The 19,017-nt window shown below is 34.6% G+C and overlaps 1 protein-coding gene across 1 annotated transcript; it reads left to right on the plus strand.

The window, feature by feature from the left end:
• Positions 1 to 7,907: 7,907 nt before the first annotated feature.
• LOC105443696 lies at positions 7,908 to 18,806 on the plus strand (the record flags this gene model as incomplete). The annotated part of the gene is given in 6 exon segments (XM_030977603.1): positions 7,908 to 8,212; positions 13,625 to 13,816; positions 15,238 to 15,396; positions 16,078 to 16,168; positions 17,029 to 17,096; positions 18,007 to 18,806. Coding segments are annotated over 6 exon segments (1,072 nt in total), but the record flags the coding sequence as incomplete, so codon positions are not given.
• Between the last annotated feature and the right edge of the window lie 211 nt (positions 18,807 to 19,017).

Raw genomic sequence — 19,017 nt, forward strand, 5'->3', positions numbered from 1 at the left:
CAAAAGTAGCGCTTAATAATGTCTGTTTAGTAAAACGGGCAAAGGAATATTTACCATTAATATCTAAAATGTAGATGTATAATGCATTTGTGTTGCTTTCCTTTCATTATTTTTATTTTAAATCCTATCACTGCACCGGATGGAATGCTAAGGTAAATAAAAAGTCACGTTGCGAGTCAGGTTCCTCTGAATGGTCAGTTCAATATTAGGAACACAAATTAACTCCAGAAGCCAAAAGGGAGCTGCGAGAATTTTAAAGCAAGGCTACGAGACCCAATGATGTGCATTGTTTAGTACTCTAAAATGGATGCCAATCGATCAGCGTTTCGAATTTCAACGCGCTATATGATGTACAAGTGCACACATACATTGGCACTATACAAGAAGGTTAAATTAACTTAAGTGAAATTTATTAGAATTATTCGCGGCAGGCAGATGCAGGATTACTTTCTGTGCCAAATTATAAATCAAAATGTTTTAAACGTACCCACTCGTGTCTTCAATAACAGTTTTTAATCAATTTGGACAAATCGTTAAGAATAGCAAGCTCTGTGAACACATTTTAATACATGTTGAAACGATCTTGTAATATCCGTTCCCAATAGTAAATACCAATAGGATTCAATTCCGTCTAAAGTTGAACTCTAACTTTAATTATGCTCATATTTCAAAGCATTTATCTTGTTGAATCGCATAATTGATTTGTGTTGCGTTTTCATAGTTCTCATAATGAAGGATGACATGTCGCTTTTCATATGGATGAATGGCATAATTCGCTATCATATGAAAATATATATGTTCATTCGAATTTAGCTCGTATATTTAAATGCTATATTAATAAAACGTTTATTATTTTACAAGAGATTTCATCTAATATATGCTATGTAAAATATGTATAGAAAACAACTTTTGGTATCTCAAGTGTGGATCTATTTTGAGCCAAGATCGTCTTTTTTTGCTTATCTTTATAGGCTTCAGAAACTATATGAGGTTATCAACAACAAAAAATGTTTAAAAAAATGATGATTATATTATTCATTGATTTAAAAACAGATTAGATCTAAACATGTGTTACAACAATATGACAAATATGCAACAGTATTTTTGTTGGACAATTCCAACACTTATTTTAAAAGATAAACCAAAACATACAAATATACATGTTTGAACTTACTTTCCTTCTGTGTTTTTCTCTGATATTGGTTTTTAGTTTATATTTACGATTTTTTAAGCATTTTTTGTTATCAAACATGGTCTCATGGAGATCAACCCTGTATTAATGTCCAAAAAAAAATAATGAATACATCTGTAATAATTTCCAACATTTTTTTTTTATTGTGCATATAAAAAAAAATAATTTTAAAATTGTATTCTCAAGATCTAAAGTAATAACAGAGTCATAATACAAAATCCCTCTGATGTACGTATCTTTAGGTGAATCTAACTTGACTTTAAAAGTACAAATCTGGTATGAAATGGTGTTGATATTTTCTGCCAAGCCTTACTTTTTTAATGAATATACAAAGAGAGTATTGAAGTAAGTGTCCTTTGTTATATATGTTAAAACTTTCAACAAACCGTGCTCGTTTATCTTATTTTTAATGTTCCTTTGGCAGATGTTCTCTTCTCCTACAAAATTTGACTGAATATGTTATTGTTGTTGTTTGGTATTATCGGCGTTTCATTCTTTTTTTTATAATATTTACGCCTTTCACTTTATTGTATACTATTTGTAAATTTGTAATGTTCTAAATCATATGTTTGTGATAATATAATCTCAGATCCACCCCAGCCTTTCCCCCCCCCCCCCCCCTCTACCACCCAAACCCATCCCGTAAAGAATAAGGGTTTGTGATATGAAGAAATATAACTCAAAATCAATCCATTTCCCTGCTGCAAAAATGTGATTTGTACTAACTTAGTTTATCTAATCACAAAATGTAAACTATTATTTCACATAGTTTCTGCATTCATGAATATGACGAGTGTATATAAAGCAATTTTTTATCACTGTATCATTATATGGAAACAAATCTATTGGACAGTGACAATAGTTTGTCCTATAGACAATGAAGCTAGGACGAATGGTGTAACTACTGGACAAGGGCATCATGCATGCTACCATGCTACCCCTTTATTAAACTACAGTGGCTCCCGTTTGCTAACAGAATCACTGGATAGTTGTCTAACTCTCAGATCTGTATAGACCTCACATTCGTTTTTACATCTCGTCTCTCTTCCAGGAACATTTACATCGGCTCCTCCCTTTCTCATTCCCGAATGCCCCAAACATGCGACCAATAAATTACTTTCAATCCTTTGCCCTATTGCTTTCGAACAACCTCCATTTTTCAAAATTTTGCTTTAAAACGAGGGACATCGTCATTAGAAAATGAGTAGTAAAAGTCGTAGAAGTTGTAGTTGTAGTAGTAGTGGTGGTGGTGGTAGTAGTATTAGTAGAAGAAGTAGTATAGAAGTAGTAGAATAGAAGTAGTAGTATAGTAGTAGTAGTAGTAGTAGTAGTAGTATAGTAGTAGTATTAGTAGTAGTAGTAGTTGTAGTCGTAGTAATGGTGTCAGTGGGATGATGGTAGTAATAGAAGTTTAGTAGAAGTAGTATTGAAGTAGAAGTAGTAGTTGTGGTGGTGGTGCTGCTGGTAGTGTTAGTACTAGTATAAAAGGAGTCGTAGTAGCAGTTGTAGTAGCTGACATAATGGTAGGACGAGTTACATAAACAGGGTAGGCGATACAATTCAAACAAAAAGAAAAAACAAACCCATGAATCATGAATACACTAGTTTTATACCATTCAATCATTAATGCCGTTACAATGTAAGTACATAGGAGGGACCGATAGGTACAAGTTTATGAATAAAATGTGCAAAGTACAATATACTGAAAACAATGCTAATACGAACAATTTAGATTTAAGCTATTAATACTAAAATCTTTGTAACCAAATATATATGGAAATCAATATTTAGCCCAGAGGTAGAAAGATTGGGAAGATTTTTGACCTGTGTAATGCAGTCATAACACGCAAACGACAAGAAATCAGTGTCGGGTTATTTATACTATATGATATTTAAATAATTAGAGTGATTTCTCGGAGATTGTCTTTTACTCTTAAAGGTGTATCGAATGTGTAACAGTTGAAAAAAAAAAACTGATGATAAAATATGACTCAATTAACTCCAGATTTAGTAAAGATTGGCAGTTTTGCGTGAAAAGAGACCCCCCCCCCCCATATATAAATGTGGAAAAAGAACAAACTTAAAGAGAAAAGATAGAGAGGCAGCAACAAGAGGGGGAAGTAGTTTAAAGGCAGAACTTTGCTACTTTTAGACAAATTACTATAAAATTGAAAAGCGTCTGTATTAATCTGAAATATTAGCAAGGATCTATCCTACAGCATAATGAAAACTGTTCAATGCCATACTCGAAAATAATCCACTCGCCTGCTCGGCTAAAGAAGGGTAGGGCTCATATACTACACGCTTTAGAAAAACTTCAGACCAAAATCCGGCGTACTAACCTAATTTTACCAAAATATAAAGCAATTCAATAGGCTTTGTGTCAGTCCTGGATGGTTGAACCTTATTTACAAAAAACCGTGCATTCACAGCATGAAAGACGTTTTTCTATTTAAAAACACAATCTATTATGGTAAGAGGCCAGTTTGCCCCCTCGCGGTAATAACCCCAAGTTTGTGTTTCCCATAACAATGACAGAGGGCTGAAATGAAAAAGCAATATTTCTTTGACTGATGAAAGCGAGGGAAAGCGATCAACAACGTGATATGAAATCTGATAACCCTAATTTACACGTTTAATGTGATGACGGAAATAAGAGACACAGATTTGTCATTTACCGAAGTGATTACAGCAAAATGAAAACAATTTATATACTGATAATTCCATGATCTTTCAATATATTTATGATGATACGTAACTTTTCATTTATGTTTCATTTATGACCGTAGCCTTTGATTATTCCTGGAGAAGTACGAGTAATCGTTGAGAGGGGGGCTACACTGCATCCTCCCCTCCCCCTCAAATAAAATTGTTTTTCATGAGGGAAAGGCTACACTGCACCCCCCCCCCCACCCTTCAAAGAGCGGTGCTGTCATTCAGGCCTTACAACCTGTGAATATTTAATTTGCATAATGAGGACATTTTGAGATCTATCCTTTCTATGTTGACACTTCCCGTGAAAAAGTGATAGAGTTCTCAGTATTTCACCTTTACAAGAATTCGTCCTCCTCAGTCTATAAATAAACAGTTAGTAAAACGATATTACATGCTATCTGTGACTTTCATTAAAATCCATTTCATCTAACCTAATGATAACTTCCATAACAATTATGACACAAATAAAAGAAATAATATTGCTCTCATTCATTACTTAAAAATGGCCTTAATAAAGTACTTTATTGTGTACAACTGTTGTCAATTCAAGTATGGAAATGATTGCACTTTTAATGGGCAAACCCTGTAAAGCAGTCAGTTGCTGCTTAAGAATGGCAAGCATCGTCACCGTGCCCGAAAGTAGTATTCGTTCAATGTATAATTTCACTCTTGTTATACATTATGTACCTAACGGCTGTACTTGTTAAAGGACCTAAACACTCATAAAAGACAACCAGTCCACTCTACTAAATTTTAAACCGGGTTGAAATTGTTCCTTTTTACATAAACTTAATGAAGGAAAAATAAATTGATAGCCTCTGTATATAGGATATTGCATGATATTTCTTTTAACATCAAAGTACTTCAAGAAAAAGCCTTTTATATTTAATTGTTGCTTCAACTATACATAACAAATCTGGTTGTGCGTGTGTGGGTGGGCGTAAAATGGTGGTGATATGTCTATGTATTGTGTGTGTACTTTGATTTTTCAGGAGAAGATAAATGAGTAGGGGTGTTAATGTGGTGTGGGTGTGGGTGTGTATTTTTAAACTGATAATAATATATTATATTAATATAACTAGGCTCTCACAGAAACTTGTTTTAATCCATAAGATATCATTTTAGTCTACAAGATAACCTTAAATTATGTTGAACAGACTACTAACTCCTTGTCTAATGATATTCAAGTTCTCTCTGCTCGCCTGTCCATTGTGCCATTTCACACGAACAGCATAAGGTGTTTATCTCGATTAGTGAATGAAAACACAAATGTTACTAAATAATAGTAATAATATTAAATTTGTATATAGCGCTTAACACAAATGTCACTAAGCGCTTTACAAATATACTAAACCCAAATGCAAGAAGAAAAGAACATGTGATGGTATCAAAGAAATTGACAGTAGACTTTCAAAAATAAAAGATAAAGCTTAGATTTAAGCTATTAATACCGGAATCTACATGACCAAATATGTAAAATTTGACTCAATTAACTCCAGGTTCCGTAAAGATTGGTGGATGTGCGTGAAACGGACTACCCCCGCCCCACCCACATTAATGTGGAAAAAGAACCAAACATGAAGAGAAAAGACAGAGGGGCAGCAAAAAGTTGGGAAAGTAGTTTAAAGGCAGAATTTTGCTACATTTAGACAAATTAATATATAATTGAAAAACGTCTGTATCAATATTAAATATTAGCTAGGATCTATTTTGCAGCATGATGACAGCTGTTCAATGCCATAGTTGAAAATAGTCCCCATGTCTGCTATGGTATAGAACGGTACGGCTCATGTACTACACGCTTTGTCAAAAATTCAGTCCAAAATCCGACGTACTAACCTAATTTTACCAAAATGAAAAAGTAATTCAATAGGCTTTGTGTCAGTCCTGGATGGATGAACCTTATTTACAAGGTCATGCATTCACAGCATAAAAGACGATTTTTTTTTATTTTTTTTTTTTAATCTATTATAATAAGAGGCCAGTTGCCCCCTCGTAATAATAACCCCAGGTTTGTGTTTCCCATAACCATGACAGAGTGCTGAAATGAAAAGGCAATATTTCTTTGACTGATGAAAGAGAGGGAAAGAGATCAACAACATGATATGAAATCTGTTAACCCTAATCTGATAACCCTAATCTGATAACCCTAATTTACTTGTTTGGTGTAATGACAGGACTCAGAATTTTAAAAACATATAATTTCCAACTCATTTTCATTAGACTTTGAAATGACTACAGCAACCTAAATCAAATTTAATACAGATAATTCTTTAAGCTTTTAATATGTTTACATGAATACGTAACTTTGCTTTTATGTTTTATTTGTTACCACGACCTGTAAAACATTCCCGGAGGAGTACGAGTACTCATTGAGAGGGGACTACACTGCAGCCCCCCCCCCCCCTCATAAAATAGCATTGTTGCCCATAAGGGAAGGGCTACACTGCACTTCTGTAATGGGTAGAGATGTCATCCAAGGCCTTAGTTTCAACCTGTGAATAATTGTTAATAATTTTATACCCAAGTCGACTTTATCATTAATCCTTTTCGTTTCTGAAAGTTTGAAGCCACCTTGTCACACTCGATTAAGTGACAAAAGCGGGAATAGATTATAGTCCACGCATCTGTATCTATATTCAATATATCATATGGTATCACTTTATTAATATCTCCTGCACTACATTACATGCAAGAATTTCGCCTTTTTTCCTGCTAGAGGTTCTCTTTATTTTACAGAGCTGTTTGACCTCGCGAAGGTGAACAAGTGAGAGCAAATTTGTCATAACAATTGTTACATGGAGATAAAGTTAAGATCAATCGACAAAGAATAGAGCACAGTAGAAGGTGGGCCATAGTTAGCATGCGAGTGAAAAGTTGAAAAGAGGATCTGTTTACCCTTGCTGATAATTTTGCCATCACTACGTAAATTATAATAATAATCAAAATTTCATTAAAACGTTTACTTGTTAAACTCATCTATCTGGATAATGTCAAAACACTTTTAACTTAGAGAGGATTTATTTTCTGCCCTTTTTTATGTATGCTGCTCAATAATTTTTATATCAAAACTGAGATATGTTTGAGTTTGATAGGCAAAGTGTAAATAATAATACTAACAGTAATAATAGGCATTTCTATAGCGCCGTCATACCAAAAGACGTTAAAAGACGGGAGTTTCTGCTACCTTGTTTGGCGTTCAACAATAAGGGATAGAGCAACGTCGATCTGGCGCTGCTCAGTGGCTACCGGGCTCACGATCAATTGCGCAAAAAGAATTTCGATTTCCGGTTTAACTTAATAAATTACCATTTACCTCACCACAAATCCAAGAGTTGATTAATCTTCATTTGCTACTCTCAACCCAGGTATAAATGTGTACCTGAAAGTTGATGGGATAAAGATAACAGCGGGGTCACAAAGAGAAGCAGTGATAATACTGATGCGGCTACTGAGGATAAATATCGCGGAGTGAAATTTAATTTTACACTTAAATCAGACTCGTTCGGGGTTTTTCTCGATCTTATTCATAAAAATGATGTCGAATTAATAGAAATAAGAAAAGGAAGTGGTGATCGAGATTCAGCAAGTCGCAGTTTTTTTGAGAGTCTAAAAAGAACTGTTGGTCTTCGCCTATAGAAAAGCCCTGAAAAAAAAACTTTCCAAGTTTACGGTATTGATCCAATAAATGTGTTAATCTGTCTCAACCCATATTAAATAATATGCTTTGGTCATCGTTAGGAGATGAAAGAAAACAAGTTACATGTACCTAACTTTCTTATATCAAATTTCAAATTTCGAATACTTCCTGATAACATGTTCTTCAGCATCCAATATTGTAAAGGTATAGAGTATTTTACCAAAACACAGTGCTTTTATATAACCTGAACATGGTTCATAAATCTCAAAGCTAAAATAATGGCAGCTTGTTGATGTAGTTCCTGAATAAGTTAGTAAGATTGTCTGTACGTACTTCTTATTCATCTAGCATGTCCCCGAGGAGTGAACAAGATTTCTGGCGTGTTTTGACACACATTGCTGAAAATATGAAGACAGATGAGGAAACTGAAAAACTAGGATTGGAACTGGGAATCCCACAATACGATATCGATGGCTCCAGGGTCGCAAACCGACACGGTATAGTTTACGAAGGGACCTTTAATATGCTCAAAAAATGGTCGAGGCTACAACATCAGGAAACGAGCTTAAGGATCTTAAGACAAGCCTTGGAGAGGGTCGGCAGGATAGACCTATGTGAAAGCATGGACCGTGGTGAGAGTACTTCTTCAATACCTGACGTTGCTGGTAAGTATCGTGTAGAGGTGTCGTGCTACAGTGGTTTGTTCACTTGACTATAAATCCAACGATTGGGGGTTCGAATTCCTAACCGGCAATAACGTGTAATGTGGTAAGGCATTGATCCACATTTGCCACTCTCCACCCAGGTGTAAATGGGTATCCGACATGCCCCAGCGTTACATATATCGCAGCACGGCGTGATGGACATGTGCGTGTTATAGAAATGTACCATTATTTATCATTATTATTACAAGCCATGTACTTCTCTAGGGCAAGATAGTGGTTGATCTATTTACAGTGCACATGTATGCAATAGCGAACCTAATAATAACAAGTGTTCTTTCCGTTGAAGTAGTTTGTCGATATATGATTTTACGTGGTCCTTGAACAATTTCAGTTCTGATGGCCGAGGGGCAATTTGTTGGCAATACATTTGTCTATTAAACGCCCAAATGACGCCTGGTAGGCATATGAAAACAAATGTTGAACTAACTGTCCAAACCTCTTATGTGATACCTGTGTTTAGGAGTTCCGAGGGGCATAGAATCCTTTTTTTAAATGTGACCTTTGCAATTTAAATATATGTTACATTAAAGTGACTCGGTAACATCGTTGAAGGTTGATGAAAAAACTGCGTAATTTGTGTATGAAATGTTACTTATCATATTCCTCTTACATGCAAACAATCCTGAAAACATTCTCAAACCACAAACATATTTATGATTTTTATTTTCTAAGGCGCCACTGTGTGACACCCTCTAACAGTAAATTCTACCAACCATTTATGAATTTTCCCAACCGTTTTTCCATGAAAATAAGACATATGACAAGCTTTGTAAAAAAAAATTACATCTAGCATTGAAGTCATTACCATCTTATCTCATCTGAACAATGTTACCAAGTCCTTACATTATTGTTTTGATGTGAATGAAGGAGTTTGGAGAGTGTCGAACAGACTTTCATAAATGATCGGTGCTTTATATTGCTCACCCACAAAGATGTCATTCTAAAATTATTATTCTTTCGAGTCCCAGTAATTTTGCGTGCAGTGGATCTGCCGCTGGCGCAGTAGCGGCTCGCTGGCAAACTTCCATCCCGCCAGCTCCCTTACACAGAAGGTGCGTGTTCCGCGGAAAGTGTGGTGGAAGGTTTGTGTGCGAGATGCGATTTCGGTTTGGGATTTCCGATTTTCGTGAAATTTACGATTTATTTATTTATTTTCTCATCAGTATTTTTATTTACATTGAGTTTGAGTTTGAGTTTAGTTTCTTTATTTCACATAAAAAAACAATACATTAACAAAACATAGCATATTTACAAAATTTTGTTTGTTTTGCATTTACACTAAATAATTTCGAAATTACATGTGAAAAAAGGAACTTACATGTAATAAAGAGCAGGCACGTACGCAAGGGGGATTTCGGTTTAAACCCCCCCCCCCCCTTTGATATTTTTTTTATTTTTTTTTTAATCCTAATGGATGACCTAAAAAAGGTGACCTTACCCTCCCCCCCTCCTCAACGAACGTAATGCCTATCAGTCAAATGTTAAAATTTCGGGACCCCCGAAAAAAAATCTTCCCCCCCCCCCGCTTATTCAGCGGCTGGCTGAGTCGTTGCGAAATTTTTGTGACCCAAAAAAAAAAAATATGTCCTCTTACCACCACCCCCCCCCCCCCCACTTATTCAGCGGCTGGCTGAGTCGTTGCGAAATTTTTGGCCCGATTCCAAAATGTTAAACCCCCCCCCCCCCTTTAAAAAAATTATGCGTACGCCACTGATAAAGAGAATATACACTGTAAAAAGAAAAATGGGCAGATGCTACTGGGTAATATCGATTTTGGAAAAATCTTGTCCGAAAATTGGCTCATTTTTCCCCAACCATTCGCTATAAGAAGTTACCTATTAAAAGGTTAAAAAATCGGTTGGGTCGGTGTTACTTGGCAAATCGATGTTGGGCAAATGTTGTCCAATAATTGGGTTTTTTTCTACCAACCATGTATTTACCGATGAAATAATTGTTATTGGGAAAATTAAAGTTGGGCCATTTTTGTCCAACAATTGAGTTATCTTTTCTACATGTCAAGTTAGCCAATTAAATGTTCCAAACTAAATGGGCACTATTGTCCTTCGATATATATCATGTATGATATTTTATCAAACGTATTTGCCCAACTAGTGTCTAATATGCTACACATTATGGTGAGAATCGGGTGAATTTCTGATTCGGTATATTTTTGTTGGTTCAAAGTTGGGTATTTTCTTTTTATCCAACAGTGGGTAAATCATGCAAAATCTTTAATTTACCCAACAGTTGGTTGGACACATAATCGCCTTCATGTTGGGTAAAAATTGGGCAATTTTTTGCCCAACATTTTTCTAGAGTGTAGCTTGTAAAATTTAAGTTCCTCGAAATAATTTTGACACAGTGTCATTTATAATGAGGTAGAAGTATAATAATTAAAAGCAAAGTATACAGACAAAAACAATGAAATGATTTGGATGATGGATGCAAGAAAAAAAGAAAAATAGGAAGAGAAAGTAAAGAATGGGAGTCAGAAGAAGAATGAGAAGAGAGAAAAAGAAGTATAGTTGTGCATTACACGTACGAATTCAATAATAACAATTTAAAATGTTTTTTGAAGCTGCCGTAGATTTTTAAGCTGTTTGAGATTAAGATCAATGTTTAAGATCAATGTATTTTGGTTCTGTGTATAAAATTTTTGGGGGGCAAAAACTGTCCTGGTTAGAGGAAGATGGTAGTTTGCACGTGTAGCATGTCGTGTTTGGTATGTGTGGACAGTGTAATTTGTTGTAAGGACTTCAATCGTGGCTGATGGAAGTTCTTGGCGAGACAACTGAAATTTGATTTTTATTAAACTTTAACATGTCACAGTTTGCCTTCCGAAAAAAAAAAAGGTTCAGTGTATGCGCAATAGTAGGCATTATTTATCACGTTTATGTAAAAGAAGGATTCTATTAATATATGTGATGTCTGGATTACCCAAAGGAAGATTTCGATAATGTAAATACGACAGTATTAGCGTTGAGTAAAGAGTAAGGGAATTGAAGGGAAATTTTGTAGATTTAACAGTCAAGGGCTGCTTCACTAATAAATACTTCACCCGGAAGTGAGTCAATAATATTGCTAAACAACATGTAATTGGTTCTGTTAATATTCAAGGAGAGTTTGTTTGTCTGGATCCATTCATAAATTAAAGTGAGTTCATAGTTAACATATTTAGTAATAGTTGTGGGTCAAGATGAGATAAAAATATGTCAGTGTCATCTGCAAATAAGATTAATGATAAAGTGGTAGATGCGCTTTTAATATCATTTATATATAAAATAAAGAGCAGCGGGCCGATTAACGAAGTTTGTGGTACACCACATGTAATAGGTCTGACAGTTAATTCGCAATTATTGACCGAGACAAATTGGGGCCTGTCTTGTAAGTAGTTCCTGAACCACCCCAAGGCCTTTCCTCTCACACCATAGTGCGAGAGTTTATATAATAACATTTCGTGATCTATAGTGTCGAAGGCCTTGATAATTCCATGAATATTCCAATGGTGTGTGAATAATCATCAATTGCTTGAGCGACTTTACTTATAAATATTAGCATTGCGTGAGCTGTATGGTTTTTGCGAAAACCGAATTGAGAATCAAAAAGTAAGCCACATTCTGTTAAGAATTTAATGGTGCGCGTATAAATATTCGTTTCTAAGATTTTGTAAAATGTTGTTAAAAGGGATATTGGTCTATAGTTTCCGCAGTAACGTGTATCTCCTTTTTTTTGTATATGGGTATAACCTATGCGTTCTTCATATGTGAGGGAACGAACTCATTTATATGCGATAAGATAAAACTGTGAGTTAATGGGATTACAATTTCTGAGATTACATGTTTTAAAATACTGTTCGTGATTCCATCATAGCCAGGACTCTGTGGTAGATTGTTTACTATGTCAATTATCTCTGTTTCTTGCACTGGGATTTAAAAAAATATGGATTTTGGATTTGGATTTTGAAGAAAAAATCGTGGGTGGAATAGCTCTAGCATTAAAATACTGTTTCATGTGCAAGTTGATGTTCTTAATCGTAATGACAATCTTTCTCGTTGATCTTGTCAAGATTAGAAAGTTATTAAGTTGATCGCATTCGCATTATGAAATTAACATTGTAGGTTCTAGCCTATTTAACTTGTTTAATTGGTTGTAATTATCTGTTTTTGGAAACTTCCCCATGGTTCTGGATTAATCCACGTGAACCAGGGTCAACTTTTAAAAATAAATTTCCCCTGGTTCGTAGCCGTCTTTTTTAAGGCTTAATCAACACTTATATTTTTGGTATGGAATAGTACTTTTAGGTCTAAGTATGAAGATAAAAGAACTATATCATTTATTTATGAACAAAACGAAAATCGATAATCTCCCCAAATAATATACAAATGTTTTCAGGATATTTTCACACCTGCTTGGTAAGGTAATAGGTAAGGGTTTCTTCCATCGAATGACACCAACATTTTTGACGACGTGTTATGTTTGAGTGAAGAAAAAGATGCCAAATTCAGATAAGACAGGAATATTTGTTCTGGCTCGTATCAGCAAATGTGAGAGTTTTGTAGGTGGAAAAGAAATGACAAGAAACTGTATAATTCTTTTATTATCGAAGTATGTGTTGACATGTCAATATTATTATTCTATGGCTTTACAGGTGAGGCTATAAAGATCAACAACAGATCGTATATTACTGGTTTAATCTATGTTGTCCTGAATACAACATAACATGGTGCTACATATCTTAATAGTAAAGAGATGGTGACGACGTTTACAAGCTTGCCGTTATTTTCAAGTTTAAACTCAGTGGTGCCTTTAATTGATATTGATTGATCGGTTAACTGTTTGCTTAGTTGATTTTAATAATATATTGATTGATTTTTATTTCTTCATCAACTATTCCTTGTGATATTCTATTTCCATCATAAAGTTATACTTCACTACACACAAGAAATCAGTTATTTGCTCACTCCAGCATAACATTTTCATAGGACATGTCCAGACATCAAGCGAAAAATGTTTTTTGTTTCATAACTTGTCTTTTAATGATCATGATGGTTACGACAGTTCCTAAGCAATTTCAAGATACACGATTTCAAATTTATCAGCCAGACTAATTATAAATTCTGGTCAAGTCAGGATTTTTCATCCTTTCTTAAAAGAAACTTTTATTTTACCAACCGATTTCTTTGATTATTCTGCTTTCAAACGATTCAAATTGTAGCATTGCCCGCTAAAATTAAATCTTTTTTTTTTTAAAGAATTAAACAATAAATAGAATGCATGTTTTAATGATTTTATATTTTTCGAAAACGTTCTACCCACTATCTTTTCTTTTCCTGTTGGCTTATACTTTTGCAGAAACAGAGTCAAGTGCGCTGAAAAACCACAGAGAGGAGCTGGATAAACTCAAAGATTATCTGCAAAATTATAGACAGATAGAATGCATAAACAACGATAAGGCGAGGCCAGAAGTAGTTCATATTGGACTGTATGGCGAAAAAGGTTCTGGAAAATCGGCTTTAGCTAATTCTCTTAAGTTTGCTTTCACTGGTAGGTAAAGCAGCTTAATACCATTTTACAAGCACAACTGTTGTTTTTTAATATGGCATTTAATCATGATAAAATAGTAATAATAAAAATAACATCAATAATAACGATAATAATGTTGACAATGATCATTATAATTATAATAAATGGAGGGAGGACAGCGAATTAAATCAATTAACGATTTAGAAAATGACTTGCTGTAATCAGTACAAAAACTGACGACCATAGATATCTGCATGAAGTTCGGCTCCTGTTTTATCTACCAACTGAATATTAGGTTTTGAAAATAATTGATAATAATAGATAACAATACCAAAACAATAAAAACAATATGTCTTTATACTGTTGTCCCTAAGGGTCTTGTAATAATACTATCGCTACAGCTCCAGGATGTCGTATTTCTATACTACTCATCATTAAATTCGTACTCTAGATCAGAATCTCACTTGTTAAGCGTATGAATCCAAATGTCTCACTAAAAAGTGATATTTTGATCACGATCAGAATCTCATTGGTGTTGTGACTTTTTATCCAAATCTTACCAATCCTAACTATAATGGCCGTGTTATTTAAACATCGATATTTTCTACCCAACAATTTATGCACAACGTTTGAATGTTAGAGAGAGATAGTCACGTCACCCGAATATGCTTCTGAATGGTCAAGCATTTCACCAAGTTGTAAAATACATGTAGTCGTACCATACGAAATGCACTTGATTTGTCCTTACCTAAAAATGAGAACTTTGAGGTACCAAAATTGTCCAATCCCATCTTTCACTCGCTCCTTCAATAATAAATAGAGGCTTATGTAATATCAGTACGTTATATGTACATGTATTTCAGCAATATAATTAATATGTGCAATATTAATTGTCATGGTGCTTGGCACAGCAGGTTCTTCCATTCATTCTTCTTTTGATATTGCATGTACTTTTATCCTTCCTCTCACTTTCTCATCCCTTTTCTCTATTTGAACTTTCTACTTTTCAAATTTCCTTTTCTCTTCTCAATCTCTATTAATCTCTATTTATATACTTCACTCCCATCTCCTCTCTCGTTATTTCTCTCTCTCTCTCTCTCTGTCTCTTTATATATATCTCTCTCCCTCTCTGTCTGTCTCCCGCTCTTTCTCTCTCTCTCTCTCTCTCAGCTCTCTCTGACTCTCTCTCTCTTCCTCTTTCTTCCTTCGTCCCTCCCTCCTCTCTGTTTCTCTCTCTCTCTCTCTATATATATATATATATATAGATATATATTTATATATCTCCCTCCTCCTCTCCACCTCTTTCTTTTCATGGTAGTTCACCGTTTCCTTAAACTATTATTTACAAAATACTTTTTTTTTTCATGGTTGAATGCCCGTGAGAATGCTCCTAATGTATTGAAATTAGCTTCTTCGATTCTTTGAAATTTTTCCCTACGCAGGTACATACGATGATTGCGCCAACGAGATGCCAATGCACCTCGAGGCAACAAGGTATAAACAGCGCATCCGCATTACAGAGCATATACACATCATTGACAGTAGAGAAATGAGAGACGTTGACGTGAGGCAAATAAGTGACGATATAATACCCCAGATTTGTAAGTGTTCTTTACATCAAACTAATATTCTTATATTAAATAAGGACAGGAAATTGTGTTCGAATACAGGAACCTAGCCATGGGTTAGCAGTAAAATTCATCAGTTAAAGCGCAACCTCACAAAAATAAGATAATATTAAGTTACCTAAAATGTCATGAAAATGCGAAAAAAATGCACGAAAAAATGATGCTTCTCTCCCCCTACCCTCCCTCCCCCTCCCCCCCCCCCCCCCTCCCAGTCCCCAACTGAAAGGCAATAACCAACAACGTCGATTTACTAGTCATTTGTGTATTTTAGACTTTATTCATATGTTATGGTTTTTATAACAATATCTACCAAGGTCAGGTTGCAGTGGAGTAGTATAGTGTGCAGTGGGCTTTAACAAATTCGAATTGAATCGTAATTGTCATCGTGCAAATGTGGGGCGTAGCTTAGGATTCAACATACCTGTTGGCAAATTGGGGTGTCACTCCTCGAAATCTGTCGGCAAATCTAGGTGTTAGCCCTTCACCCTTTCTACATGTTCTAGCGACGCCCCTGAACATATCAACCATAATTACCTACCGTTCATGAAATAATCCAGTTCATTTTTTAACTTGTAAGTGGAAATATAAGAACATGGAGTCACAATTTGTGCAATTGTTGCTAAAAAAAAAAAAAATAATAATTTTGCTTTGCAGGTGGCAAGCGTGGAGTCGATGATCACAACAGGGTTACAGGAGGAATAGTGATACACTGCCCTGTTTTTGTTTGGAACTTTGCAAAGCCAAGGTAAGATATATAGAACCGGAGTTCCAGCGTCATATTCGCTCTTCATCCATGCTACTGTTTCTAAACAACGAGCATGATTATGAGGTTCACCGCGAAATTATTCAAGCAACGGCCTGGAGCAGGGCAAATTCAGTGTTTGGGGCTGGGTGACCCTCCCACCCCTGTTAAGCAAACTTAAAAAATTGTCCAGTATGAAGTCAAACTTCGTTTAGTAAAAGGGATATTTTACCATTTGTGTTTACTATACGATTCGCTGTAATGAGATATTTAACAACCATGTCATGGCGAGCGTTTTGGTGTCAACATTACTCTAAAATCCAATGTCAATCCAACAGTCGAAGGGAAAACAAGTAACAACATTATCGAAATGGTTAATATACACTTTTAAGACGCTGGATCCAATACTTTAAAGGTTTAATCTAGCTTGTTAAAAGTGTTAAAAGGAACATTTTGGTTAATGGAAGAAAAACCCATTGTGAAAATTTGTTAAAGGGCACAGAGAAGTGTTACTCTCAAGTAAGGGTAAGGGTTTGAGAGCCCGCCCAAAGGTATCCAATGCTCAATAGAGTCAAGATGACTGCTCGCATCACTTAGTGCTTCTCTGAAGGCAGACTTAACGTCATATTTCAGAGGTTGCCATTAATGTGGATCTATCATCTATCAATGAATTAATCAATCAATCAGGCGGAAAATATGATTTTTTTTTTTTTTTTTAATTCAAGTCTTAGAAATTTTGGGACGTACATTTCCATAGAATAGCCTAATAAGTGTATTCTGCATTCTCGGGGTATGACGTGCACGATTTTGTTTCAAGTCATTGGCATTATTATTTTTTCTTCGATTCGTTTATGTGATTGCAGCTTTTGTCCCCAAGAAGCAATGACGGAGTTTATTATAAATCTTGACAGTGCCGTACTTGATCACTACGGTAAGTTTTTTTTTTTGTAAAATAACCATTTCAGGTCTTCTTTATTTTTTTCTTCATAATAATATAAACATATTCACATTTTTAGCATTTGCCTCCATTTCTGGAGGGATATACATGGTTTTCTAATATTTTCTTCTATTTGTAAACGATAAATTAATAGGTAAATAAAAATATGAAGAAGTCTCTTTTTAGTTGTTTTCTTTTTAGATTCTTTTCCAACAAAACTTTTGTAAATAGTAAAAAGTGCATAATTCAAAATAATATCAACATCTTTTTCCTTCTTTGAATTAAAATCAATACCAAACAATACATGACATGGTTTGAAATTAAAATCAGACATGAAATATTTCTTTATAGTCCTTTCAACTTCATTCCAAAACATACTGACTTCGTTACAAAAAAAGAACATGTGCATACAATCACCTGTCTGATTACAATAATAACATTTATCATTGGCATTAACTTTCCATTTAAAAAATATGGTATTGCTAAAATATTATACATGAATTTGAAATTGAAATTAATTAGTAAGCTGTCTTTTATACTTTTTAACTTAAATAACCAAACATCCGACCATACAGGTATGTATTCAACTTCCAAAGTATTACGCCAAAATTCTTCTGCTCTAGATTACGGTAAGTTGATAACTTATTAAACCGGTTTTTCGTAGGAGATAGATATCGATACTCCCCAATACTAGTTTATTTCATGGATAAAATATGACATGCTATAAAACAATATGACCATTTTGGGGCTTGTCATTTTCCAAATTTGTTACGATCAACACTAAACAAAAATTATCATGTCCATCATAGACATAAAAATGAGCTGTTGAAGTTGACATAAACCACAATTGTTGATAACTGTGAACATAAATTCGAATCAGAGCATTTATCTTTATCTTGTCCAGGTCGACATTTGATGGTAGCGATTATTCATGAGAAGGAACTGCAACCGCGTGAAGACTTCCCAGCTGTAAGCGCGCTTCTTCCAAAAGACCATGTATGGATGCTTAAAAACTACACTCTGGATAACCACGAACATAATGACGAAAAAAATATTGCTATTCTCAAATTCCTCAAGAAATGCGTGAACGTGGGAGAAAGGAATATTGACTTTGAAATGGAGAAACGTAATGAAAAGGAGTTGAGTTGGTACCACTCATAATCAGATGCATTTCCATGAATATTTTTTTTTTTTTAAGGAGTGGTGTAGGCAAATGTCACTTGGATAAGTGACTGTTTTCAAAGGCAGGATATTCTACTGACATGACTTCAGATTTACGTATACTGCCATCTGCTGTACATGATACATGAGTACAAAGTTTATAATACTGAATATTATTGATTTGAAATCATCTAGATCAACATATTTTATTCTGTTAAAGTGCAACAGCGTGAATCATACGTTCATGCTGCTTTTTACAGGAAAGCCATCTCAGCTGTACTTCATGAATATTTACAACATAACCAGCCCATATACATGAGGTTTGACTTGGAGGATACATAGTTTTATTAGGGTGGGAATGGCACAATCGTCAGGTCTAGAATAAACTAGGTTTAATATGGAGAAACATATACCAAATTCTTGTCAAACTTGGAAAAGGAAAATAAAGCCCGTACAACGAGTTACAAATTAAGCAAATGTGACGAAATTCTGACTGACGCTTAAAGGGATAGTTGAGTTTTGTTGCAGAGGGCGCTACACAAAATAATTATTTTTGTGAGATAATGAAAAAATGAGTTTCACATTTTTAAATTTGACTGTCGCTCATAACGTGGAATATTTTTTTTTTACCCCAATTTATGAAATTATTTTGACAATGATTTATTCCTAATAGATACATTCTCAGATTGTATTAAATAATAATTTGCCCGTGTTTGTTTTTCGTGACTGTTAAAGCATGTGTATGGTAGTATGC

This window comes from Strongylocentrotus purpuratus, unplaced genomic scaffold (assembly GCF_000002235.5).
Source record: "Strongylocentrotus purpuratus isolate Spur 01 unplaced genomic scaffold, Spur_5.0 spur5_scaffold_1, whole genome shotgun sequence".
Taxonomy (NCBI): domain Eukaryota; kingdom Metazoa; phylum Echinodermata; class Echinoidea; order Camarodonta; family Strongylocentrotidae; genus Strongylocentrotus; species Strongylocentrotus purpuratus.